This window comes from Mastigoproctus giganteus, chromosome 14 (genome assembly GCF_048544385.1).
Source record: "Mastigoproctus giganteus isolate SK-2022 chromosome 14, ASM4854438v1, whole genome shotgun sequence".
Lineage (NCBI taxonomy): Eukaryota > Metazoa > Arthropoda > Arachnida > Uropygi > Thelyphonidae > Mastigoproctus > Mastigoproctus giganteus.
In genome coordinates this window covers 20,372,394-20,396,030 of record NC_143588.1, presented here as the reverse complement: position 1 = coordinate 20,396,030, position 23,637 = coordinate 20,372,394, and the positions used below count along the sequence as shown (strand labels likewise).

At 38.0% G+C, this 23,637-nt stretch overlaps 1 protein-coding gene across 1 annotated transcript in view; it reads left to right on the top strand.

The window, feature by feature from the left end:
- The window catches only part of LOC150075004 (uncharacterized), a 1,344,778-nt gene that overhangs the window by 945,285 nt on the left and 375,856 nt on the right, over window positions 1-23,637 (top strand). Inside the window, exon 24 of the mRNA XM_090389033.1 lies at window positions 10,652-10,758. Within this exon, the coding sequence (XP_090245159.1) occupies window positions 10,652-10,758 (107 nt within the window). The remainder of the gene's footprint in view (window positions 1-10,651; window positions 10,759-23,637) is intronic.

Here is a 23,637-nt window from a genome sequence, read left to right as displayed (position 1 = left end):
AGGAAACATCCTGGTAAAGATTTAGAGAAAGAGAAAGAAAAGCAATATCGATATAGAAAAATACAAATTTGTGAAATTCTTTGAGCGAAATGAAAGAGCATATAGTATTGGTAGTAGTGGCACGTGATGCAAGAAAGCAAGTGTATGAGCTTATGCAGCATCAGCCAAAAAAAAAAAAAAAATCACACCATTTCCTCCAAATGCCTGTCCAGTTCCTCCTTAAATTTATTTAACCTATCAACTTCCACAATGACAGATGGAAGTTTGTTCCAGCAATTAACCACCCGCTGGCTAAAGGCAAATTTCCGCACATCTATTCTACATCTGTCTTTCTTAATTTGAATTTATGCCCCCTTAGGTTCATAATCTAAAGTGGAAGGATCCCATCAGAATTCAGCTTGCTCAACCCATTCAAGTCCTTATACACCTCAATCAGATCACCACGCAGGTGCCTAGTTTCCAGCCACTGCAATTTGCAGAACTTAAGCCGTTTGGTAAGACGATCTTTTCATTCCCCTCACCAATCTTGTTGCCCTTCTCTGTACACGCTCAAGCAAATCTACATCCTTCCTAAAATGAGGCCTCCAGACCTGTATGCAGTACTCAAGGTGCGGCCTCACCATTGCCTTATACAGAGGGACAATCACCTCCTCCTCCCTGCTAGCAAAATTCCTATATATCATTTACAAAACCCCATGACCTGCCCTGGCAGCCTGTTTTCATTGCTCAGAAAACTTCATATCTGAGTGCACAATTACTCCCAGGTCTGTTTCATTTTCTACCACCTTAAGTGTAGTACCACACAGTTGGTACATTTCTCTGGGGTTACTTCTACCCATATGCAGTACTTCGCATTTGTCAAGGTTAAACTTCAGTTGCCACTTCTTAGCCCAACTGCCCAAATTATCTAGATCCTGTTGCAGTAGCACACTGCCATTACTGTCATTAACAACCCTGTAAACCTTTGTATCATTTGTAAACTTCTAAGCCTGATATATCTGCATCAATATCATTGATAAATATACAAAACAAGAGTGGACTCAAAACAGAACCCTGTGGGACCCCACTAATAACATTAGTCCATGAAGAGCAGCATTCATTAATTACCACCCTCTGTCTTCTCCCACTCAACCATCCTTTTATCCATTGTAGCAACTTACCCTTAATACAATTTTGCTCCAATTTGTACAATAGTCTTCCATGTGCAACAGTGTCAAAAGCTTTCCTGAAATCCAAATATATGATATCAAAATTATTTTTTGCATCCAGTTCCTTTGTAACCATGTCATAATATCCTATCAAATTTGTCAGACAAGACTTTCCCTTAACAAACCCATGCTGTGTCTGAATTATTGCTGCAGTCGTGTCTAGATGATCCTGCAATGCATCTTTAACCAGTGACTCCATTATTTTATCCGGAACAGAAGTTAAACTAACTGGTCTGTAATTACTCGTGTCACCCTTCGATCCCCCTTTGTGAATTGGAGATACATTTGTACATCTCCAGTCCGTGGGGACCTCCCCTGAGTCCAAGGATGTTCTCATAATTATGGCTACGGGTTTGCTTAGTTGCTTTGCCGCCTCCTTTAATATAACTCGATAGATCCCATCCACCCCAGGTGCCTTTCTTATGTTTAACTTCAACAATTTCTTCTCCACTTTGCTCTCAGTTATTGCAAAATCATTAAGCACCCTGCTACAATTTGATAACCTTCTGCCATTTTCAAACCTTAATAACTCCTCATGTGTGAATGTAGATGCAAAATACTCATTCTTTTTGTTTGCTATCTGAGCAGGATCATCAACAGCCGAACCATCGATATCCAGTGGACCAATCAGATCCATCCCCTTCCTTTTAGAGTTTATATAAGTAAAGAAATCCTTGCTGTTTTTCTTAGCATCTTTTGCCAAAGATTTCTCATAATCAGCCTTCGCCTGCCTAACCTCCTTTGTGACCTGATTACAGACTAGCTTATATCTGCCATAGGCTTCTGAGTCGCTTGATAATTTATATGCATCCCATGCATTTTTCTTCTCTGTCACGAGTCTCATTAGTTCATTTGATAAATATTTAGGCTTAAACCTTGAACAATATTTCTTAATAGGTATGAAACTTTTAGTAGTAGCCACGATTAATTCCTTGAATGCTTCCCACTTAAAATTTACTGTTGGTAACATCGTCTGTTGATCCCACTCTACTCACCTTTACGAAAGAAAAAACTTTTTCCTTTACCCCTGATGGTAATTATATCTTTAAGTAAATCCCACATCAGTACACTGTGATCACTGCCACCTAGTGGTTCCTTTATCTGCAAATTCTTAATACACGAATGATCACTGCTGATAACCAGATCAAGAGTATTAACCTCTCTGGTTGCCTCTCGAACATGCTGCTGTAGAAAACAATCATCCAATAAATCTACAAAAGTCTCACTAGTGTGTGAGTGACCAACCGACAAGTTCCAGTCAATATCTGGGAAGTTAAAATCCCCCATTATAAGACATTCTGATTTACTAGCCCACTCTATTTCTCTGTTCAATTGTTCATTGTAGTCATTCGAGTCATTAGACCTAGAACACACTCCTACTCTTATTTTTGCTTTTGCAGTGCTTATGTCACACCAAACTGACTTAATAGTGCACTGTTCATGTATATCAACTGGATACACTTCTTTTCATTTTATGTTTTCTTAATTAACAGCATAACACATGAGATATTGTGTGTGCTACAAGCCTAAATGAACCAAAGCTGAGAACAATTCAAGGGCTTAGTATCAGACAGTGTTAACCACAAAATTGCATTTTTGCTTTGAGACAACTGTAGTTTAACTTTATTTGAATAACAATGCATATCATGTCATAAAAATGTATTTCTCTAGTAGTTTACAAGTTAGTTTGGGTTATAAGCACATTTCCGGTAAACCAAGAAAATGTCAAGTGTCTTCTTGGTTAATCTAGACAAGGCTTCAGTTATAGCTCGGACACAGCATGGGTTTGTTAAGGGGAAGTCTTGTCTGACCAATTTGATTGAATACTATGATTTAGTCACAAAGGAACTGGATGCAAAGAATAATTTTGATATCATATATTTGGATCTTAGAAAGGCTTTTGATACTGTTGCACTTGGAAGACTGCTGCACAAATTGTAGCAGTGTGGCCTTGGAGGCAAATATCTGCTATGGATAAAGGGATGGTTGAGTGGGAGAAGACAGAGAGTGGTAATCAATGGACACTGCTCTTTGTGGACTAATGTTATTAGTGAGTCCCCCAGAGTTCAGTGTTGGGCCCATTGTTGTTTTCTGTATTGATTAATGATATTGATGATGGTATATCAGGCCTAATGCCCAAGTTTGCAGACGATACGAAGGTCGGCAGGGTTGTTAATGACACTAATGACAGTATGCTGCTGCAACAGGATAGAGAAAAGTTGAGCAGGTGGGCTGAGAGGTGGGAACTGAAGTTTAATATTGACAAATGTAAAATACTTCATATGGGGAAGCAGTAACCCCAGAGTAATGTAGCTACTGTGTGGTACTACACTGACAGTGGTAGAGAATGCAAAGGATCTAGGGTAATTGTGCAGGCAGATATGATGTTTTCTGAACAGTGCAGACAGTCTGTAAGAGTTGTTCATTGTGTCTTGTCAATGAAATACCGGAATTTTTCTAGCAGGGATAAGGAGGTGATTATCCCCTTGTATAAAGCAATGGCCAGGCCACATCTTGAGCACTGTAAACAGGGCTGGAGGGCTCATTTTAAGAAGGATGTAGAGCTGTTGGAACGAGTACAGAGAAGGGCAACAAGATTAGTGAATGGAACAAAGGGTTGCTCTTACGAAGAAAGGCTTAAGTTTTGCAAATTACAGTGTCTGGAGACTAGGCACCTGCGAGCTGATCTGATTGTGTTGTATAACGTCTTGAATGGGTTTGAGCATGCTCAATACTTATTAGATTCTTCTTGCTAAGAATAATCGCCTGAGAGGGCATAAATTCAAATTGAAGAAAGCCAGTTGTAGCATAGATGTGCGGAAGTTTGCCTTTAGCAGCGGCTGGTTGATTGCGGGTACAAACTTCCATCTATCACTGTAAAAGTTGATAGCTTAAATAGATTCAAGGCAGAACTAGACAAGCATTTGGAGTGAGTGGATGGGTAAAAATGAGAAGTGGTTTTTTTTTTGTTTTTTTTTTGGCTGATGCTATATAAGCTTGCTTTCTTGCATCATGTGCCTTTACTAATGCTAATCTAAACAATCCTCCAATAAATCAATAAAAGTCTTGTTAGCCTGCGAGTAATCAACCCAGAAGTTTCAGTCAATATCTGGAAAGTTATAATCTCCCATTACTAGATATTCTAATTTACTGGCCCACTCTATTTCTGTGCACAACTGCTCGTTGTACTCATCGGAGTCATTAGGCCTATAGCACACTTCTGCTGTCATTTACCCTTTCCCAGTGTTTATGTCACACTAAACAGACTCAACATTGCACTCTCCACAAATGTGATGTGCAACAATCCTCCAATAAATTCACAAAAGTCTTGTTAACCTGCGAGTGACCAACCCAAAAGTTCCAGTCGATATCTGGAAAGTTAAAATCCGCCATTACTAGATATTCTAATTTACTTGCCCACTTTATTTTTCTGCACAACTGTTCATTGTATTCATTGGAGTTATTAGGCCTTTAGCACATTTTACTCTCATTTTCCCTTTTCCAGTGTTTATGTCACAATAAACAGACTCAACGTTGCACTCTCCACAAATGTCAACTGGATGCACTTCCTTAGATTTTATGTGTTTCTTAACTAACAGCATAACCCCTCCTCCCTTTCTACCCTGTCTATCCTTTCTGTACACATTGTACTCCCCAAATTCTAATTCTGCACTGCTTATATCTGTGTGACACCATGTCTCTGATATCCCAACAATATCTGCCTTTGATGCCTTGATCAGCACTTCAAATTCGTAAAATTTATTTACTATACTTCTAGCATTGGTGTACATGCAAGTATACATGCACCTGTTCTTACTCTTAGTTACCCTAACACAGGCCATGTATTTACTTGTTCCATGATGACTCCCAGCAGCTCTTGAAATCCCCAGCAACTTGATCTCCAGGCTGCTGCTTGTGACAGTTGAAGGCATGCAAGAATCACATCATTTAGCCCCCTACCAGAGTTTGATAAGCTTCTGACTTTCACTTCTCTACAGACCTCCTATGTGTGAATGTAGATGCAAAATACTCATTGAGTTTCTGAGCTACCTCACATTTTCATCAACATTCAAACCGTCAATGCCGAGTGGACCAATCTGATTCATCCCCTTTCTTCTAGAGTTGACATAAGTAAAGAATTCTTCATTGTTTGTCAAATGTTTCTCGTAAACTGCCTTTGTTTGCCTAATGTCCTTTGTGACTTGAATACAGACTATCTTATATCTACCATAGGCATCTGTGTGTCCCGATAATTTATTTAGTTCTCTGTCATTTCTTTTCTCTACCACGAGTCTCACGAGGCCATTTGACATCCATTTAGCCTAAACCTTGAACAGTATTTCTATATTATTATTATTATTATTGTTATTAGCTATATGATGCAAGGAAGCCTGAGGCTTATGCTGCACCAGCCAAAAAAAATTTGTGCATTACCTTGAGAGAGAGAGAGAGAGAGAGAGAGAGAGAGAGAGAGTCAGAAGTAGAATGGAATCACCAAGAAAGCATGGAAGAGAAGAATGATGATATATGCAGCTCAGGACCCTGGGTTTGCCAAGCCCATACTCACCAGATGTGAGCCTCTTAGTTGGCATGAAAAGCCCTGTAGATTTCAAGATAAGATTAATTCCTTGAATGCTTCCAATTTAGAATTTGCTGTTGGTAACATCATCAGTTGGTCCCACTATATTGATTTTAAAAACTCTCTTGGACACTGTAGGCACCTTCACGAAAGCAAAAACCCTTCTCCTTAACCATGATGGTAGTTACATCTTTAAGTAAATCCCACATCAGTACACTCTGATAACTGCCATCTAGTGGTTCCTTTATCGGCAGATTGTTAATGGATGAAGAAGCACTGCTGATAATCAGATCAAGAGTATTACTCCCTTTGGTTGTATGTCAAACATGCTGCTGCCGTAGAAAAAATTCATCCAATAAATCCACAAAAGTCTGCTGATGTGTGACTGACCAACCCACAAGTTTCAGCTGTATCTGGGAAGTTAAAATCCACCATTATAAGACTATCTGATTTATGGAACAGTCTATTTCTCTGTACAGTTGGTCATTGTACTCATTGGAGTCATTAGGCTTATTACACACCCCTATGCTCAACTTCATTTTCCCAGTGCTTATGTCACACTGAATTACTTTTGTCTGTGCCTCACTGTGCGGTCACTGTTAATCTTTTAGTCTGTGAATCCCCCACCAAGCTAGCAGTTTTCCGACCCACCTAACACTGCCTCTATAGCATATGCAAATGTCCTTGCTCCCTTCCTATTTAAGTCTATCCCATTCCTGTAAAAGCAGTCTCCCCTGTTAGCAATCATAGATAAAGCTGAAAAAAAATACTACCCCATGAGCCTTGCGCAGTCTATCAAGGACTGAATTGATTGACATTACTTTTATCGTATACACCCTCCTATCCTGTCCGTGCAGAATTGCAGACGCTTTGAAATTCAATCCTAATTCGCGACTTTTTTCAACATTGACCTGTACTTGTTAAGTAAAGCTGTAGACCTCTTACTCTTAAGGTCATTATTGCCAATGTCTACAACAATATCACCTTTTGTGCCCTTAAAAGATGATATCGGCTCCACAACGTCATCAACTTTTTCCCCTGGCAGACATATCCTAGTCCTGTTCCCCCTATCGTTTTTTTGTATGATATATTCCCTGTCTCCCTGACAATAGAGTCAAATACAATAACCAACCCCTGTGGGACCAGCGCATTCTACTTTGGAGATTGCTGCTGTGATGCCCGATGCAGAGGAGTGAGCTCTGTCATTCAGCTGAGAGCTCGATGGGTCCCTCATATTAATTTCTTCGAGGGAATCTGCCCTACACCTCAAACTCTCATAGACGCCCATTAGAACCCTGAGTTGGTGCTTACTTTCTTGACACTCTAGGCATCTAGCACACTCACATAGACATGATCTCGAACAGGACATGATCTAGCCTCCTTGGCTAGATCATGTCCTGTTCGAGAAATGTCCGCAAACATTGGACATTTCGTACATTTTTTGAGACTGTGATGTGTTGGAGAATTGCCCCCTTAATTTCTCCCCTGATCCATAGCACTCAGGCTAATCTGCATGTTTCTTCACACCTGTAGTTTGGGTCATGATTTCCATTTAAATACAATTTAATTAACAATGAAATTTAATAAGATTAATAAATTTTATTGATTAATTTATAATACTATACTAAGCTAACTGATTCCTAATACAATGCTACGTATTATGCTATCTAGTTTGACTTTATGCTTTACGCTATCAGTTTGAAATATACATTAGGCTATTTCGTATACAACAATGGTGGCAAGTTTCACAATATTGGCAGCAATACCGTTACAAGCGGTGAGTTGTAACTTACAGATATCACTAGTTAAATTTAAAAAATAAGCTAATGAATGCTCGTAATCCTGTTTAATATCTCTGTAGAAACAATGTAATATGTTAATTAATGAAGAATATGGCAAAAATTAACAAAACTACTTATCGTTTCCAGCAGCCGAAATCCACCATCTTTTTACCTCCATGACCCTAGCTCCCTCTCTTTCAGTTAATCAATTTCTTTTTGTAATGCACCATGTTTTAATTTTTGATCAGTATGCTTGTTATTTCAGGATCAAAGAAAAGAATCAGCAGTTGAGCTATAATTTTCAACTAGATTGATCCTTGAATACATGGTGTGGCAATTGGAAAACGAGATTGATACTAGAAAAAAATAACAACGAGCCCATGTATGATTAAACTAACTTTAGTTTATTCAAAGTTAATTCCTCCTGCGTCCACATACTGTATGAAGTGACTGGAATGGTGGAATGCGAAGACCGACTGGTATACTGTTCAACATTCTCATCACACCTCTTCGAGGGCGCCTCCATAGCCAGATGGGCAGTAGCAGCAGTGCATAGCACACGCTTCTTGATTAGACCGGGGTTCGAGGCCGTGAGCCACCAAATATGGAGGATGCGGAAAGGTCAAGGAATGACCACTGCATATCCCCGGAGCAATATGGCCTTAGTTGCTAATGCTCCTAAAAACCAAACGACAACAACAACGACAACTCTTTGAATGATGCTGAAGTCATCAATATCTATTCAGCTTTGTGAAAAAAAAAAAGAGTCATACCGGGTGTGTCTGGCGAATACTGTTGGTGCGACAGTGTGCAGACATTTTTTTGCTAGTCAAAAATCCCAAACAATGAGACCCTTTGGCTTGGCACGCTATCTTGCAAGAGCCATCTGTCAACTGCTGTCCTCTCCCTACTGAGGCCGCATTATAGAATCTCTACAGCAAATGTTTCAGAAACGTTCAGATAGCAGGCAGCAGGAACACTTTGGCCATTGGGCACGAACTCCTTGTGCACAATTTCCTTTCTGTTGTAGAAAATGATGAGCATGGTTTTGATTTTTGACCTTTCTCGAACTTTTTGGCTTTGGGAAAGTTTGCCAACTTCCACTTGAGCACTCATTTGCTTCATTTGGGTTTGTACTGAAAACACCACATCTCATCACCCATTATGAATGAATTCAAGAAGTTGGATGCTTTCAGCAGCATCAGTGAGTTCTCTTTAGTGTTCAACTCTAGTTTGTCTATTTATAAATGTGGAACAAACTGTGTGCAGGTTTATTTTCGTCAAATCCGTAGGCTAGTATTTGTTGAATGGTTTCCGTATTAATGCACAGATCTCCTGAAGTCATTCAGAGCACTGTATGTCAGTCATTGGTAATGATTTCCTGCACCTTTTTTTAATCAACTGTGACATTCAAATCATTTTTGACAGGCCTAGATATTCATCATCTTCCAAATGATTTTTTCCATGGGTGAAATGTTTATGCCACTTGAATACACATGCATAGGACAGACAATTCTCTCCATGCACTTGTTTTATCGTATGAAACATTTCAGTGATACTTGTGCCCATTCGAACAGAAAACTTAATGTTTGCCTTCATTTCATTGCCTCTCCACAATACAGATGCAGAGAGACATGCAGTTTGCTCGTGGTAATTTCCATTGACCTTGATTACAGTGTTGAGGACCAATCACTGTTTCATTCCATGTTTACTTCTTAAAATTGCAGCACTAGCTTGTCTTATAACATCAGTTTCATTTCCAGCTGGTACACTGTGTACATGCTGCAGGCTGTGTAAGCCTGAATGGACCCTGATTCATACTGGAATCACCTACTGCCATTTCTGTTTAAGTCATAATATCCTCAGCTGAAGTATATAATGTGGATTTTGTAACAACCATTGTTAAATTTACAAAATATCAGAGAAAATAACTTTTATCAAAATTAAATGTATGTTTTAAAAATTAAATTTAAAATATATTAAAGAAATTAAACATCTCTCTCTGTGACTTCTAATTTCAAGTTCTTATATATACTAGTAGTTACATCCTTTGTTGATATTTGGCATGCATAAAATTCCAACAACAAATGGCAGCTCTTCGTGGAGTGAAATGAGCATTTTTAATATGCTTATGTGGCCAGCACGATTGTCAGACCTTGCCCTACTGGAAATTTTGTTCAGGGTTTTATTAATAGTCGGGTTTATCATCCATCATTACTGATAAATTATGCAAATTGAAGGACAGAATCAGAGATGTTACATGGCCATATAAACCTGACATTTTAGAGCATATCTGTTATGCCGACGGTGGTCACATCCAGTTGTTATAGTCATCAAATTTTGGTACTTGGTAAAAAAAAAAAGGTAAAGTGCAGCCATTATCAACCCACTGCAGGATGGAAGCCTCCTCAACAATTCATGCTGAGGGAAATGGACCATAATCTGCCACGCTGGTCCAGTGCGGGTTGGCAGATCGACCGTATTCAGCAGTCAGGGGCTTGAACCCTGGTCTACTCAAAGAGTTTGTGCTACTGCACTCCCACTCCTGATTCAAAGTGCACAGAATTTGTTGACTATAAAAACTGTGTGACTAACCAACTGTAGTAAACCAATGTGAAATACATATTTATAGAGTCAGTGTAATATCTCTTTATTGTTTCACTACATAGCCCTATATATATTTCACTTTATAAAAAACACTATACAATGGCACTTAGGTTTTCTAATGTATTTATTTTTAAACTACTAAAAATATGAAAATATTTAAATTTTTAGAATTTACTTAGCCTCGTTGTTTGAATAAGAAAAAAAAAAATAGTAATAAATGTTCAACTGTAATCACATCCCCATGCAACTAGTAAACAGATTTTTTCTTTTAGTGTCTATTCGAGCATAAATATTTCTAGTGTAGTCTTTTACCTGTTACCCAAAAGCAAAACTTTCTTTAAATATTTGAAGTTGAATAAGCCAGATCAAACTTAATGGTTATTATCACAAAAGTAAGCATTCATTAAAAATTATTTACTATTAGTTATTTTTTGTTTATAAAGTTAATAAGCATTATCCTATTCTTTTAATTTCAGATATGTATATAAATGAGTCTCCTGTTGACCGAGATGGTAAAACAGTTACTGTATCAGTATTTCTTGGTTGTCATGGAGACTATAACACATACATGTCACAATCTAAAGTAAGTTGTTAAATCAATTCAAATTCTAATTTAATAAACAAATTAGTCAGAAAATTCTTTAGAGTAACTTAATTTTTCTCCCATTATTTTAAAGCAGTCTATTTCTTGACTAAATTCAGCTTCCTAGTGGTATGGTAACTCCTGGATGTTATGAAATACACCAAACTTTGTCTTTTTTTCATAAGAGCATTCACAGTAGTATAAAAAAAAAAAAAAAAAAACCCAGTGTATTTCTTGAGGTTTTGGAAATGTTGCATTTGACGTGTGGACTCTTTTTTTTTAATTTTATTAAATTAAAAACTTTGTAACACGATTGGCAAAAACTGCACATGGCTATCACTATTATTAATTATTATTTAATATATAAATAGCACAATTAATAAAAAATGTTAGCATAATAAATTTCCAACACGAGTTAATGGCGTAAACAACAACCAACTGAATGCTTCATCGCATGGACCTTTACCACCAGCACGAGTGGCTACTTTGAGGGCGGGAAGCTTTCTCGTCACTGATTAGCTATTACACGGACGCACTAATCGCTCATTGGCTCAAATTGTCCTTGATCACATGAACAGTGCATGATACTTAATTGTCCGATGATTTTAAACTTTCAATTTATAAAAAAATTGCAAAAATAAATGAAAATAAAAATGGCCTTGTGGTTAGTGACCAGCACTATTGCAAATCAGTGCAAATTGGACCAATGCAAAACAAGGGCTGCCTGTATAAATGTGTATGAAAAATGTATATACATATGGCTAATACTATAATGTTTTCGAAAATATGGAGAATATGTGGAATGTGTATGAAAATATGGCAAATATGTAGAACTTACAGGAACCCATGCTCTGATCAGCAATGGTTGAAAGGGGTAATAAAATAAAATACACTATTAATGCATGGTAAGTTAAGTACAAAAAATAAGGATAAATTATAATAGACTATTTAATATGCCATGATGTAAATAAAGATTAATATAATAGTACAAGGTGAAATAAATGATAACTAAGAGCACAGATAAGATAGAAAAAAAAAATTTAATTATATATCATAAATCATGGTACATATTACTGTTTCAAGAAGCCATAGCATGACTATGATTTATGGAAACACAAAGTATTTCAATGGCATGTTTAAGTAAATGGCATGTTTAAGTAAGTGCACTGTGTTAGGATAGCCTGTTAAAATACTAAACTGCACTTACTTTATGTGGACGGTGCATGTGAAGGCAGAAAAAATGAGACTGAGTAAGCTGGGGTTGATTAAGTCATGATGAATAATTAGTGCCTCCTGGTTTTAATGTTTCTGATTAATTCTTATTTTAAATTATGAATACCCTCTGAGCAATACTGCAAATTTGATATGTAAAAATAAATAAATAAATAAATTATCAAAAGTAACATACTCAAAAAAAAAGGATAGAAAGGTAAGAGTAATCTTATTCCAGGAGAGTGTTTTCAATTCATGCTACTGAATAGTACAATAAGGAAGGCTTAATGCCAGCGGTCTTATATGCACTCATATATGTACAGGTGGTGCAATGTCATATTACAAAGTGTGATATATGTTAAATTTTTTTAGCATGATGTTAGAACTGAAAGAAGCATTTATTTGATCAAAACTGCTTTCCATATAGGAAGGCAGTTTTCCAAATTCTATCAGATCTTATTTGCATAAGATCTGATAAAATTTGGAGAAATATGTTTCTAACCAATTTTTGATACAGTTTATCATAAGTTCTACTGACGGGATTTAGTTACTACATATATATGCATATCTAATGCATTGCGTCGCACCGGCCGGGCTAGCCAGGTGGGTAAAGTGCCTGCCTGGCAACCCAAAGGTCACGGGTTCGAATCCCGCTTCAGGCTTGGATCAAAGTACTGCAAAAACCTTGGGAGGTGCATTATGGCCACAGAAACCGATGCGCCAACAACTACCAAAAAAAAAAAAAAAAGCATTGCATCGAAATAATATTCTTGTGGATTTTGTGCAAAATACTGGAACCAAGTGACAGAGGTGTGCAGTTTTTGGAATTTGAAATAATTTCTTTTATCATATAAATTTACCACAACTTTTTCATTTCCAACTCTTTTTGCATAATCGCCAAATCTAGGATGATTAAAATGTCAGTGTTGTTCCTAGTTTTCTTTAGTGTGATTTCCTTCAGGGTAGATTTCTTTATGAATTTTTCCAAAAAACAGTTGAAAACGTCAGGCCATCAACAAATCAATACATGGTTAATTTTATGTCATAATTTTAATTTTGGAACTTTGATTCAAAGTGGTGTAAGAATTTAGCATTGGCATTAGCAAAGACACATGATGCAAGAAAGCAAGCTTATATAGCATCAGCCAAAAAAAAAAAAAAAAAAACCCTTCATTTCACCTATCCACTCGCTCCAAATGTTTGTCAAATCCTGCCTTGAATCTATTTAAGCTATCAAATTCTACAACAACAGATGGAAGTTTGTTCCAGCAATCAACCACCCACTGGCTAAAGGCAAACTTCAGCACATCTACCCTACAACTGTCTTTCGATTTGAATTTATGCCCTCTCAGGTGATTATTCTGAGCAAGAGCAAGAATCCCATCAACATTGAGCATGCTCAAACCATTCAAGGCTTTATACACCTCAATCAGATCACCTCGCACGTGCCTAGTCTCCAGACACTGTAATTTGCAAAACTTAAGCCTTTCTTCATAAGAGCAACTCTTTGTTCCATTCACTAATCTTGTTGCCCTTCTCTGTACTCGTTCCAACAGCTCTACATCTTTCTTAAAATGAGGCCTCGAGACCTTTATACAGTACTCAAGGTGTGGCATGACCATTGTATTATACAAGGGGATAATCACCTCCTTATCTCTGCTAGAAAAATTCGTGTATATCATTGACAAGACACCATGAGCTACCCTTGCAGATTGTCTGCACTGCTCAGAAAACTTCATATCTGCCTGCACAATTACCCCCAGGTCCTTTTCATTCTCTACCACTGTCAGTGTGGAATAAGGTAGTAATAATGGAAGTGATTCTTGTGCACTTTATATTCTTTTAGTTGTTTGTATATCCCCTCCCTAGTGTCTATATAGTTGATAAAGATGTGTAATTTACATAAGGTGTTCTAAATTTTATAATGGATCCCTGAAATGTAATGTTTGCATTCTCTGTGCATAGTTTGTCCAACAGATGTTTTAATTTTTAGAGTTGGGTAAATAGATTTTGAAAATCAAAGGTATGTAGTGTGCTCTGTAGATTTCCTTATCCCTGCTTTTCTAGCAGGGATAAGGAGGTGATTATCCCCTTGTATAAGGTAATGGCAGGCCACATCTTGAGTACTGTATACAGGTCTGGATGCCTCATTTTAAGAAGGATGTAGAGCTGTTGGAACGAGTACAGAGAAGGGCAACAAGATTAGTGAATGGAACAAAGGGGTGCTCTTACGAAGAAAGGCTTAAGTTTTGCAAATTACAGTGTCTGGAGACTAGGCACTTGCGAGGTGATTTGATTGAGGTGTATAAAGCCTTGAATGGTTTGAGCATGCCCAATGCTGATGGGATTCTTCCTCTTGCTCAGAATAATCACCTGAGAGGGCATAAATTCAAATTGAGGAAAGACAGATGTAGGGAAGTTTGCCTTTAGCCAGCGGGTAGTTGGTTGGTGGAACAGACTTCCATCCTTTGTTGCGGAAGTTGATAGCCTAAATAAATTTAAGGCTGAGCTGGGCAGGTATTTGGAAAGAACTGAGGGGTGAAATGGGAGCTTTTTTTTTTTTTTTTTTTTTGGCTGATGCTGCATAAGCTTGCTTTCTTGCATCATATACCTCTGCTAATGCTAATTTCATTATTAGGGCTTATTTAGTAGTTGAATGACAAATGATGGAAGAAAGCAAGCTTAAATAGCATCTGACAAAAAAAAAAAAAAAAAAATTCACCACCCATACCCTCCAAAAAATTGTTTAGTTATCCCTTGAATTTATTCAACCCATCCACTTCCACAACAACAGTGGGAAGCCTAATCAACCACCTGCAAGCTGAAGGCAAACTTCCGCACATCTATCCTACAACCATCCTTAACTTCAATTTATGCCCCTTCATGTGTGTAATCACAGCAAGTGGAAGAATACCATTAACATTCAGCTTACTCGATTCAGTGAAGTCTTTAAACACCTCAATAAGATCACCTGACAGATGCCCGGTCTCGAGATGCTGCAATTTGCAGAACTGGTTTTGTTCCATTCACCAATCTATGCACTTCTCTGCACCCATTCCAGCAGATTTATATCCTTTCTGAAGTGAGACCTCTGTAACTCTATACAGTTCTCAAGATGCGGCCTGACTGTAGTCTTATACAAAGAGATAATCATCTCCTTATCATTGACAAAACCTCATGAGTTATCCTGTCAGCATGTCTGCACTGCTCAGAGAATTTCATTTCTGATTGAAAAATTACGTCAGGTCTTTTTAATTCTCCACTGCCCTGAGTGTAGTACCACACAGTTGATAAGTTATTCTCAGGTTACTGCTACCCATTTGCAGTACATTGAATTTGTTAATGTTAAACTATATCTGCCATTTGTCAGCTCTTCAACCCAATTTTCCTAGATCTTGTTGCTGTAGCTATTGACTGTCATTAACCACCATGCCAACTTTGTTTTATCTGCAAAATTAGATATTAAGCCTGATATACATTCATCAGTATCATTGATAAATATTAAAAACAAAGGACCCAGCATTGACCTTGGGGAACTCAACTAATAGCATCAGTCCATGAAGAGCAGTACCCATTGATAACTACTGACTGTCCTTTTCCATTTAACCATCTCTATCCCTGTATCTATAACAGTAACTTGTCCTTAATGCTACATTGCTCCAGTTTCTACAGCAGTCTTTTATGTGCAACAGTATCAAAAACCTTCCTGAAATCTAAGTATATGATGTCAAAATTATGTTTTGCATCCAGTTCCTTGGTCACTGCCTCATAGTAACCTATCAGATTGGATAGACAAGACCACCCCTTGACAAATCCATGCTATTATTGCAGTATAATTGCATTCCTGTCCAAATGGTCCTGCATTACTTTTCAACCAGTGATTCCATTATTTATCACGGAATAAACGTTAAGCTAACAGGTCTGTAATTATGTCCCCTTTAGAGTTTGATAAATATCTAGTATGCTCTTCCACAAAGAATTCCTCATGTGTGAATGCAGATGCACAATACCTATTCAATTTGTCCACAACCTGAGCAGGGTCATCATCAGTTAACCCATCAAGTTGCACAATGTGATTCAACCCTTCCTTCCTCTGTTAAAATAAGCATAAACGTTTTTGCTATTTTTCTCTGTCTGCATTCATTACCAGCAAATTTTCATAATCTGCCTCCTCTGTAACTTGATTACAGACTAATTTGTATCTACTGTAGCCTACTGTATCAATTGATAATTTATATGCATCCTATTCACTTTTCTTCTGTGCCACATGTCTCAGTAGTTCATCTAATATCCATTTAGGTCTATGCCTTGAATAGTATTTCTTTGTTGGTATGAAAAGCCTAGTAGCACTTTTTATTACTTCTGAATACTTCCCATTTAGAATTTGCTGTTAGTAACGTCATTAGTTGGTCCTGCTGCACAAAATTTAAAAACTGTCTGAGACCTCTGTAGTTACCATTATGAAAGCAAAAGCATTTTCCTTTTACACTTGAAGTAGTAGTGTCTTTAATTAGATTTCACATTAGTACACTGTGATCACTGTCATTTCTTGCATCATTAGTGGATCTTTAACTTGCAGATTCTTAATACATTAAGAATCACTGCTGATAACCAGATCAAGAGTATTGCTTCCTCTTGTTGTTTCTCTAATATGTTGCTGTAGAAAACAATCCTCAAATAAATCCACAAAATCTTGCTAGTGTGTGAATGATCAATCCACAAATTGCAATCAACATCTGGAAAGTTAAAATCCCCTGTTATGAGACATTCTGATTTGCTTGCCCACTCTATTTCCCCGTATAGCTGTTTGGTATACTCATCACACTCATTAGGCCTATAACAAAATCCTACTCTCAGTTTTGTTTTTTCCAGTGCTTATATCACACTAAACTGACTCAAAATTGCACTCTTTGCACATTGCACATTTACCCAAATCAACTGAATGTACTGCCTCAGATTTAATATTCTTCTTAACTAAGAGCATAACCCCTCCACTCTCCTGTCCTGTCTCTCCTTCTTGTATATATTGTACTCTTCATATTCAAATTCAGCATCAGTTATGTTTGAATGACACATGTCTCTGCCATTCATATGATATCTGCATTAAACAGTACTTGAAATTCATCAAATTTATTTATAATGCTCCTAGCATGAGTGTAAGAACGGGTGTATACATTCACATGTTCTTACTCTTAGTTGCCAGCACATGTATTCATTTGTTTCATGATGACCCACATCAGAGCCTGAAATCCCAGTCACCTTGTTTCCGACCTGCTGCATGGACAAATAGTAGCAATGGAAGAATTATTTTCACCTCAGTCTGCAGCTCTATTAAACTATTCATCTTCCCCCCCCCTCAAGTAAGTAGTTTTCAGGTTCACTTTTCACTGCCTCAATAGCATCATCAAATATTCTTGCACCCCTTCTATTCAAGTGTATCCCACCCCTGTAAAAACAGTCTCTCCTGTTAACAAGCACAGAGCACACTGAGAAAATTTCTACCCCATCAGCCTTGCACATCCACTATAGAGCCTAATTGATTGACAAGCCTCTCATTGTGTATATCCTCCTATCGTGGTGGCAGAATTGAAGACACTTTCAAATTCACTCCTAACTCACGACTTTTTTGCCAATATATGTATTCCCCAACATATATATTTGGCAACATATGTATCTACAATGTATGTATTCGAATATAGCTTTTTTATTTACAAGAGAGACTGCTTCTACAGGGATGGGATACACTTAAATAGAAAGGATGCAAGAATATTTGCTGATGCTATCGAGGCAGTGTTAGGTATGTCAGAAAACTGCTAGCTTTGAGGGGATTCACACACTAATAGACAAATTATCGAGTGACACAAAAGACTGTTATAGATATAAGTTAGTCTGTAATCAAGTCACAAAGAAGATTAGGCAGGTGAAGGCAGATTATGAGAAATCTTTGGCAAAAGATGCAAAGAAAAACAGTAAAGATTTCTTTACTTATGTAAACTCTAGAAGGAAGGGGATGCATCAGATTGGTCCACTTGATAACAATGGTTTGATTGTTGATGATTCTGCCCAGGTAGCTGACAAATTGAATTAGTATTTTGCATCTACATTCACACATGAGGAGATATTCAGGGAGGGGAATGCCAGAAGTTTATTAAACTATTGCAGTAAGCTAGATGATGTTATAATAACTGAGAGCAAAGTGGAGGATAAATTGTTGAAATTTATCCTCCACTTTGAAGGAAGTAGCCCTTTGTCATAAATAAGGGAGCTTCCTTGGACTCAGCAGAGGTCCCCATGGACTGGAGATGTACAAATGTGTCCCCAACTCACAAAGGGGGATCAAAGGGTGACATGAATAATTACAGATCTGTTAGTTTATCTTCTGTTCCGGGAAAAATAATGAAGTCACTTGTTAAAGAAGCACTGCAGGATCATCTAGACCAGAATGAAATTATTGTTCAGACACAGTATGGGTTTGTTAAGGACCTATAAGGACTGTCTTCTGTGACCAGCTTTATTGGATACTACAATGTGGTCACCAAGGAAATGTATGCAAAAAATAATTTTGATATCATGTACTTGGATTTTAGGAAAGCTTTTGATACTGTTGCACATGGAAAACTACTGTATGTATTGGAGCAGTATGGTATTAATGACAAGTTGCTGCTATGGATAAAATGATGGTTGAGTGGGAGAAGACAGAGAGTGTCAATAAGTGGACACTGCTCTTCGTTGACTAATGTTATTAGTCAACGAAGAGCAGTGTCCACTGATTGCCACTCTCTGTCTTCTTGACCTTGTCAACACTGAACCTTGAGTCCCTCAAGGTTCAGTGTTGGGCCCATTCTTGTTTTCTGTATTTATCAATGATATTGATGAAGGTATATCAGGGTTAATGCCCAACTTTACAGAGGATACAAAGATTGGCAGTTTTGTTAATGACAGTAATGACAGTATGCTACTGCAACAGGATCTATCAAGTTGCGAAACTGAAGTTTAACCTTGACAAATATAAAGTATTGCATATGGGGAGCAGTATCCCCAGAGTAATATACGAACTGTGTGGTACTACACTCAGGGGAACGCAGAGGACCTGGGGAATAATTGTGCAGTCGGATATGATATTTTCTAAGTTGTGCAAATGGGTTGCATGGTGTCTTGTCAGTGATATACAGGAATTTTGCCAACAGGAATAAGTAGGTGATTATCCCCTTGTATGAGGCAATGGTCAAGGCACACCTTGATTACTGCATACAGGTGTGGAGGCCTTTTATAATCCTAAAAAAAAAAATTTACTTTACTGCCAATGTTTACTTTACCTACATCATTCTCCTTCCTGAATAACTCCTCATTCGTGAATGTAGATGCAAAATACTCATTTAAATTGTTAGCCACCTGAGCAGGATCCTCAACTGTTGAACCATCAATATCCAGTGGACCAATCTGATTCATCCCTTTCCTTCTTGAGTTTAAATATGTAAAGAACTCTTCTCTGTTTTTCTTTGCATCCTTTGCCAAGGATTTTTCGTAGTCTGCCTTTGCCTGCCTAATCTCCTTTGTGACTTGGTTGCAGCCCAACTTATATCTATCATAGGCTTCCATGTCACCCATTAATTTGTATGTATCCCATGCATTTTTCTTCTCTGCCACATGTCTCATTAGTTCATCTGACAACCATTTAGGCCTAAACCTTGAACAATATTTCTTAGTTGGTATGTAGAGCCTGGTAGCCTCCAAGATTAGTTCCTTGAATGCCTCCCATTTTGAGCTTGCTGTTGGTAATATCTCGAAATAGATAGCATAAGCTTCATATAGTATAGTATAGTACATAATATTGTCAATTAATCAGATAATTAATCTTGTTGTACTTCATTGTCAATTCAATTGTACTTTTAACTATACGTATAATGACTTGGGTTACGTAACATAAATAATTAGTAAAAAATAAATAATTAATACTTAACTTGATACGGAAGTTATATAAAGGGATTTCGTAGATAACACTCGATACTGAAACATAAATATAGCGTTATAACTGTGTTGAGATATAAGTTTAGGGTTTTAATTTTGTACTGAAATTGAAATTTTATTGAAATTAAATCGAAATCATGACTCTGACCAGAGCAGCAATGCAAAAGGCTCAAGCTAATGGGAGTGCTGTGGCTCAGGGGAGAACTGAGGGGGGCAGTTGCCCTCTGAATCACAGCCTATTAAAATGCACTAATTGCTTGATGTTTGTGGAGCAGTCAGGTACGGGATATGATACTGACATGGGGGATGTCTTTGTGTGTGCGCGATGCAAGAAGTGTAAAGAAATCAGGCGACAACTCAGCATTGTTATGGGCCTTGAACGTGAGCTTGAAGGACAGGGTGGATGCCCTCGAAGGATTAAAAGTGAGGGCCTATCAAGCTCTCAGCTGCCCACACCAATGCCAGAGCTTGCACTTGGTCATTGCGCAACACAGCGGCAGCCCCCAAGGCAGAATGCGCTGGTCCCAATGGAACTAGTAGTTGTTGGTGACTCTATTGTCCGGGAAACGGGAAACATGCTTTGTAAAAAGGATAGGTGGAACAGGACCAGGGTATGTCTACCAGGGGCAAAGGTTGATGACGTTGTAGAGCGGATACCATCTTTTAAGGGCACAAAAGGTGATATAGTTGTACACGTTGGCACTAATGATATTAAGAGTAGGAGACCGGCGGAATTACTTAAAAAGTACAGTTCACTGTTGAAGAAAAGCCGTGAATTAGGGTTGAATTTGAAAGTGTCTGCAATTCTGCCCAGACACGATAGGAGGGAGTATATGGTGAGAGCCCTGTCGATCAATTCAGCCCTGGAAGGATTGTGCAAGGCTCAAGGGGTAGAATTTTTTTCAGCCTGGTCTGTACTTGTTAACAGGAGAGACTGCTTCTACAGGAATGGGATACACTTAAATAGAAAGGGTGCAAGAATGTTTACTAATGCTATCGAGGCAGTGTTAGGCGGGTCGGAAAACTGCTAGATTGGGGTGATACAAGGACTAATAGATTAACAGTAGCCACTGGCAGAGGTTAAAGTGATTCTTGCACTGCTTCTATTGGAATGAGCCGCAGCCTGGAAAATAAGATGTAGGATATTTCAGAGACTGCTGGGAATCATTGGGGTACAAATAAACACATAGGTTGTGTTAGGGTAGCTAAGAAAAAGAACAGGTGCATGTATACTTGTGTGTACACCAATGCTAGGAGTTTAATAAATAAATTTGATGAATTTGAGGTATTGCTCAAAACATCAAAGGCAGATATTGTGGGGATTTCAGAGACGTGGTGTCACACAGATATAAGGAATGCAGAACTGGAATTTGGGGAGTACAATGTCTACAGAAAGAATAGACAGGTTAGGAAGGGAGGAGGGGTTATGCTATTAGTTAAGAAATACATAAAATCCAAGGAAGTGAAGCCAGTCGACATTGCTGGACAGTGTTGAGTCAGTTTGGTGTGACATAAGCATTGGGAGATCAAAATTGAGAGTAGGAGTGTGCTATAGGCCTAATGACTCTGATGAGTATAATAAGAAACTGTACGGGGAAATAGAGTGGGCCAGTAAATCAGAGAGTGTTATAATGGGGGATTTTAATCTCCCAGATATTGACTGGAATTTGGGGGCTGGTCACTCACACACTATTATTAGTATTAGTAACGGCCGCATGGTGCAAGAAAGCCTATGGCTTATGCTGCACCAGCCAAAAAAAAAAAAAATCCGAACAAAACAATGATAAAAACAAAAAATAAATAAATAAATAAATAACTAAATAATAATAATTAATAAATAAAAAAAATAATAATAAAATAAAAAATAAATAAAAAGGAAATTAAACCTATCATCCTATGCGCTTCCCTTACCCGAAAGTACTATCCAGATGACCTTTGAATTTCCCCAAACTGTCGGCCTCTACCACCCATGTAGGCAACTTATTCCAGTAATTTATAACTCGCTGGCTAAAATAGAACTTCCTGCAGTCCAATCTAAACATTTCCCCCCGTAACTTGAATTTATGTCCCCTAGTTCTAGCATCATTTATAATCTTGAAAATTTCGTCCTCATTCATTTTACTGATGCCTCTCAGAGCCTTAAACACCTCAGTCAAATCTCCTCTAAGGTGTCTAGTTTCCAAACTCTGCAACCCACATATTCGAAGTCTTTCTTCATAAGGACGCCCTTTTGCCGATCTCACCAGGCGAGTTACCCTTCTTTGCACCCTTTCAAGAAGCTTGATGTCTTTCTTCAGGTGCGGTCTCCATACTTGAACACAGTATTCCAAGTGTGGTCTAACATAAGCCTTATATAATGGGATTTTATAAGGCTTTTGTGGATTTATTGGATGATTGTTTTCTACATCAGCATGTTCAGGAGGCAACTGGAGGGAGTAATACTCTTGATTTGATTATCAGTAGGGATTCTTCATGCATTAAGAATCTGCAGGTAAATGAACCACTAGATGGCAGTGATCACAGTGTGCTGAAGTGGGATTTACTCAAAGAGGTAACTACCATTAGGGGTAAAGGGAAGGGTTATTGCTTTCGTAAAGGCGACTACGTTGGACTGAGACAGTATTTAAATTCTATACAGTGGGACCAACTGATGATGTTAACAACAGCAAATTCAAAATGGGAAGCATTCAAAGAACTTCAAAGAAAAGCCGAGAAAAGAAATTCAAAGGCAAGCCGAGAATTAGGGTTGAATTTGAAAGTGTCTGCAATTCTACCCAGACACGATAGGAGGGAGTATATGATGAGAGCCTTGTCGATCAATTCGGCCCTGGAAAGATTGTGCAAGGCTCAAGGGATAGAATTTTTTTCAGCCTGGACTGTACTTGTTAACAGGAGAAATTGCTTCTACAGGGATGGGATACACTTAAATAGAAAGGGTGCAAGAATATTTGCTGATGCTATCGAGGCAGTGTTAGGTGGGTCGGAAAACTGCTAGCTTGGGGGGAGACAAAGACCAATAGATTGACAGTAGCCACTGGCAGAGGTGAAAGAGATTCTTGCACTGCTTCTATTAGAATGAGCAGAAGCCTGAAAAACAAGATGCATGGTATTTCAGAGACTGCTGGGAGCCATTGCGGTACAAGTAAACACATGGGTTGTGTTAGGGTTGCTAAGAATAGAAACAGGTGCTGGTATACTTGTGTGTACACCAATGCTAGGAGTTTAGTAAATGAATTTGATGAATTTGAGGTATTGCTCAAAACATCAAAGGCAGATATTGTTGGGATATCAGAGATGTGGTGTCACACAGATATAAGGGATGCAGAACTGCAATTTGGGGAGTACAACGTCTACAGAAAGGATAGACAGGATAGGAAGGGGGGAGGGGTTATGCTATTAGTTAAGAAACACATAAAAACCAAGGAAGTGAAGCCAGTTGACATCGCTGGACAGTGCAGTGTTGAGTCAGTTTGGTGTGACATAAGCATTGGGAGATCAAAATTGAGAGTAGCAGTGTGCTATAGGCCTAATGACTCTGATGAGTATAATAAGGAACTGTAGAGGGAAATAGAGTGGGCCAGTAAATCAGAGAGTCTTATAATGGGAGATTTTAATTTCCCAGATATTGACTGGAATTTGTAGGCTGGTTACTCACGCACTAGCAGGGCTTTTGTGGATTTATTGGATGATTGTTTTCTA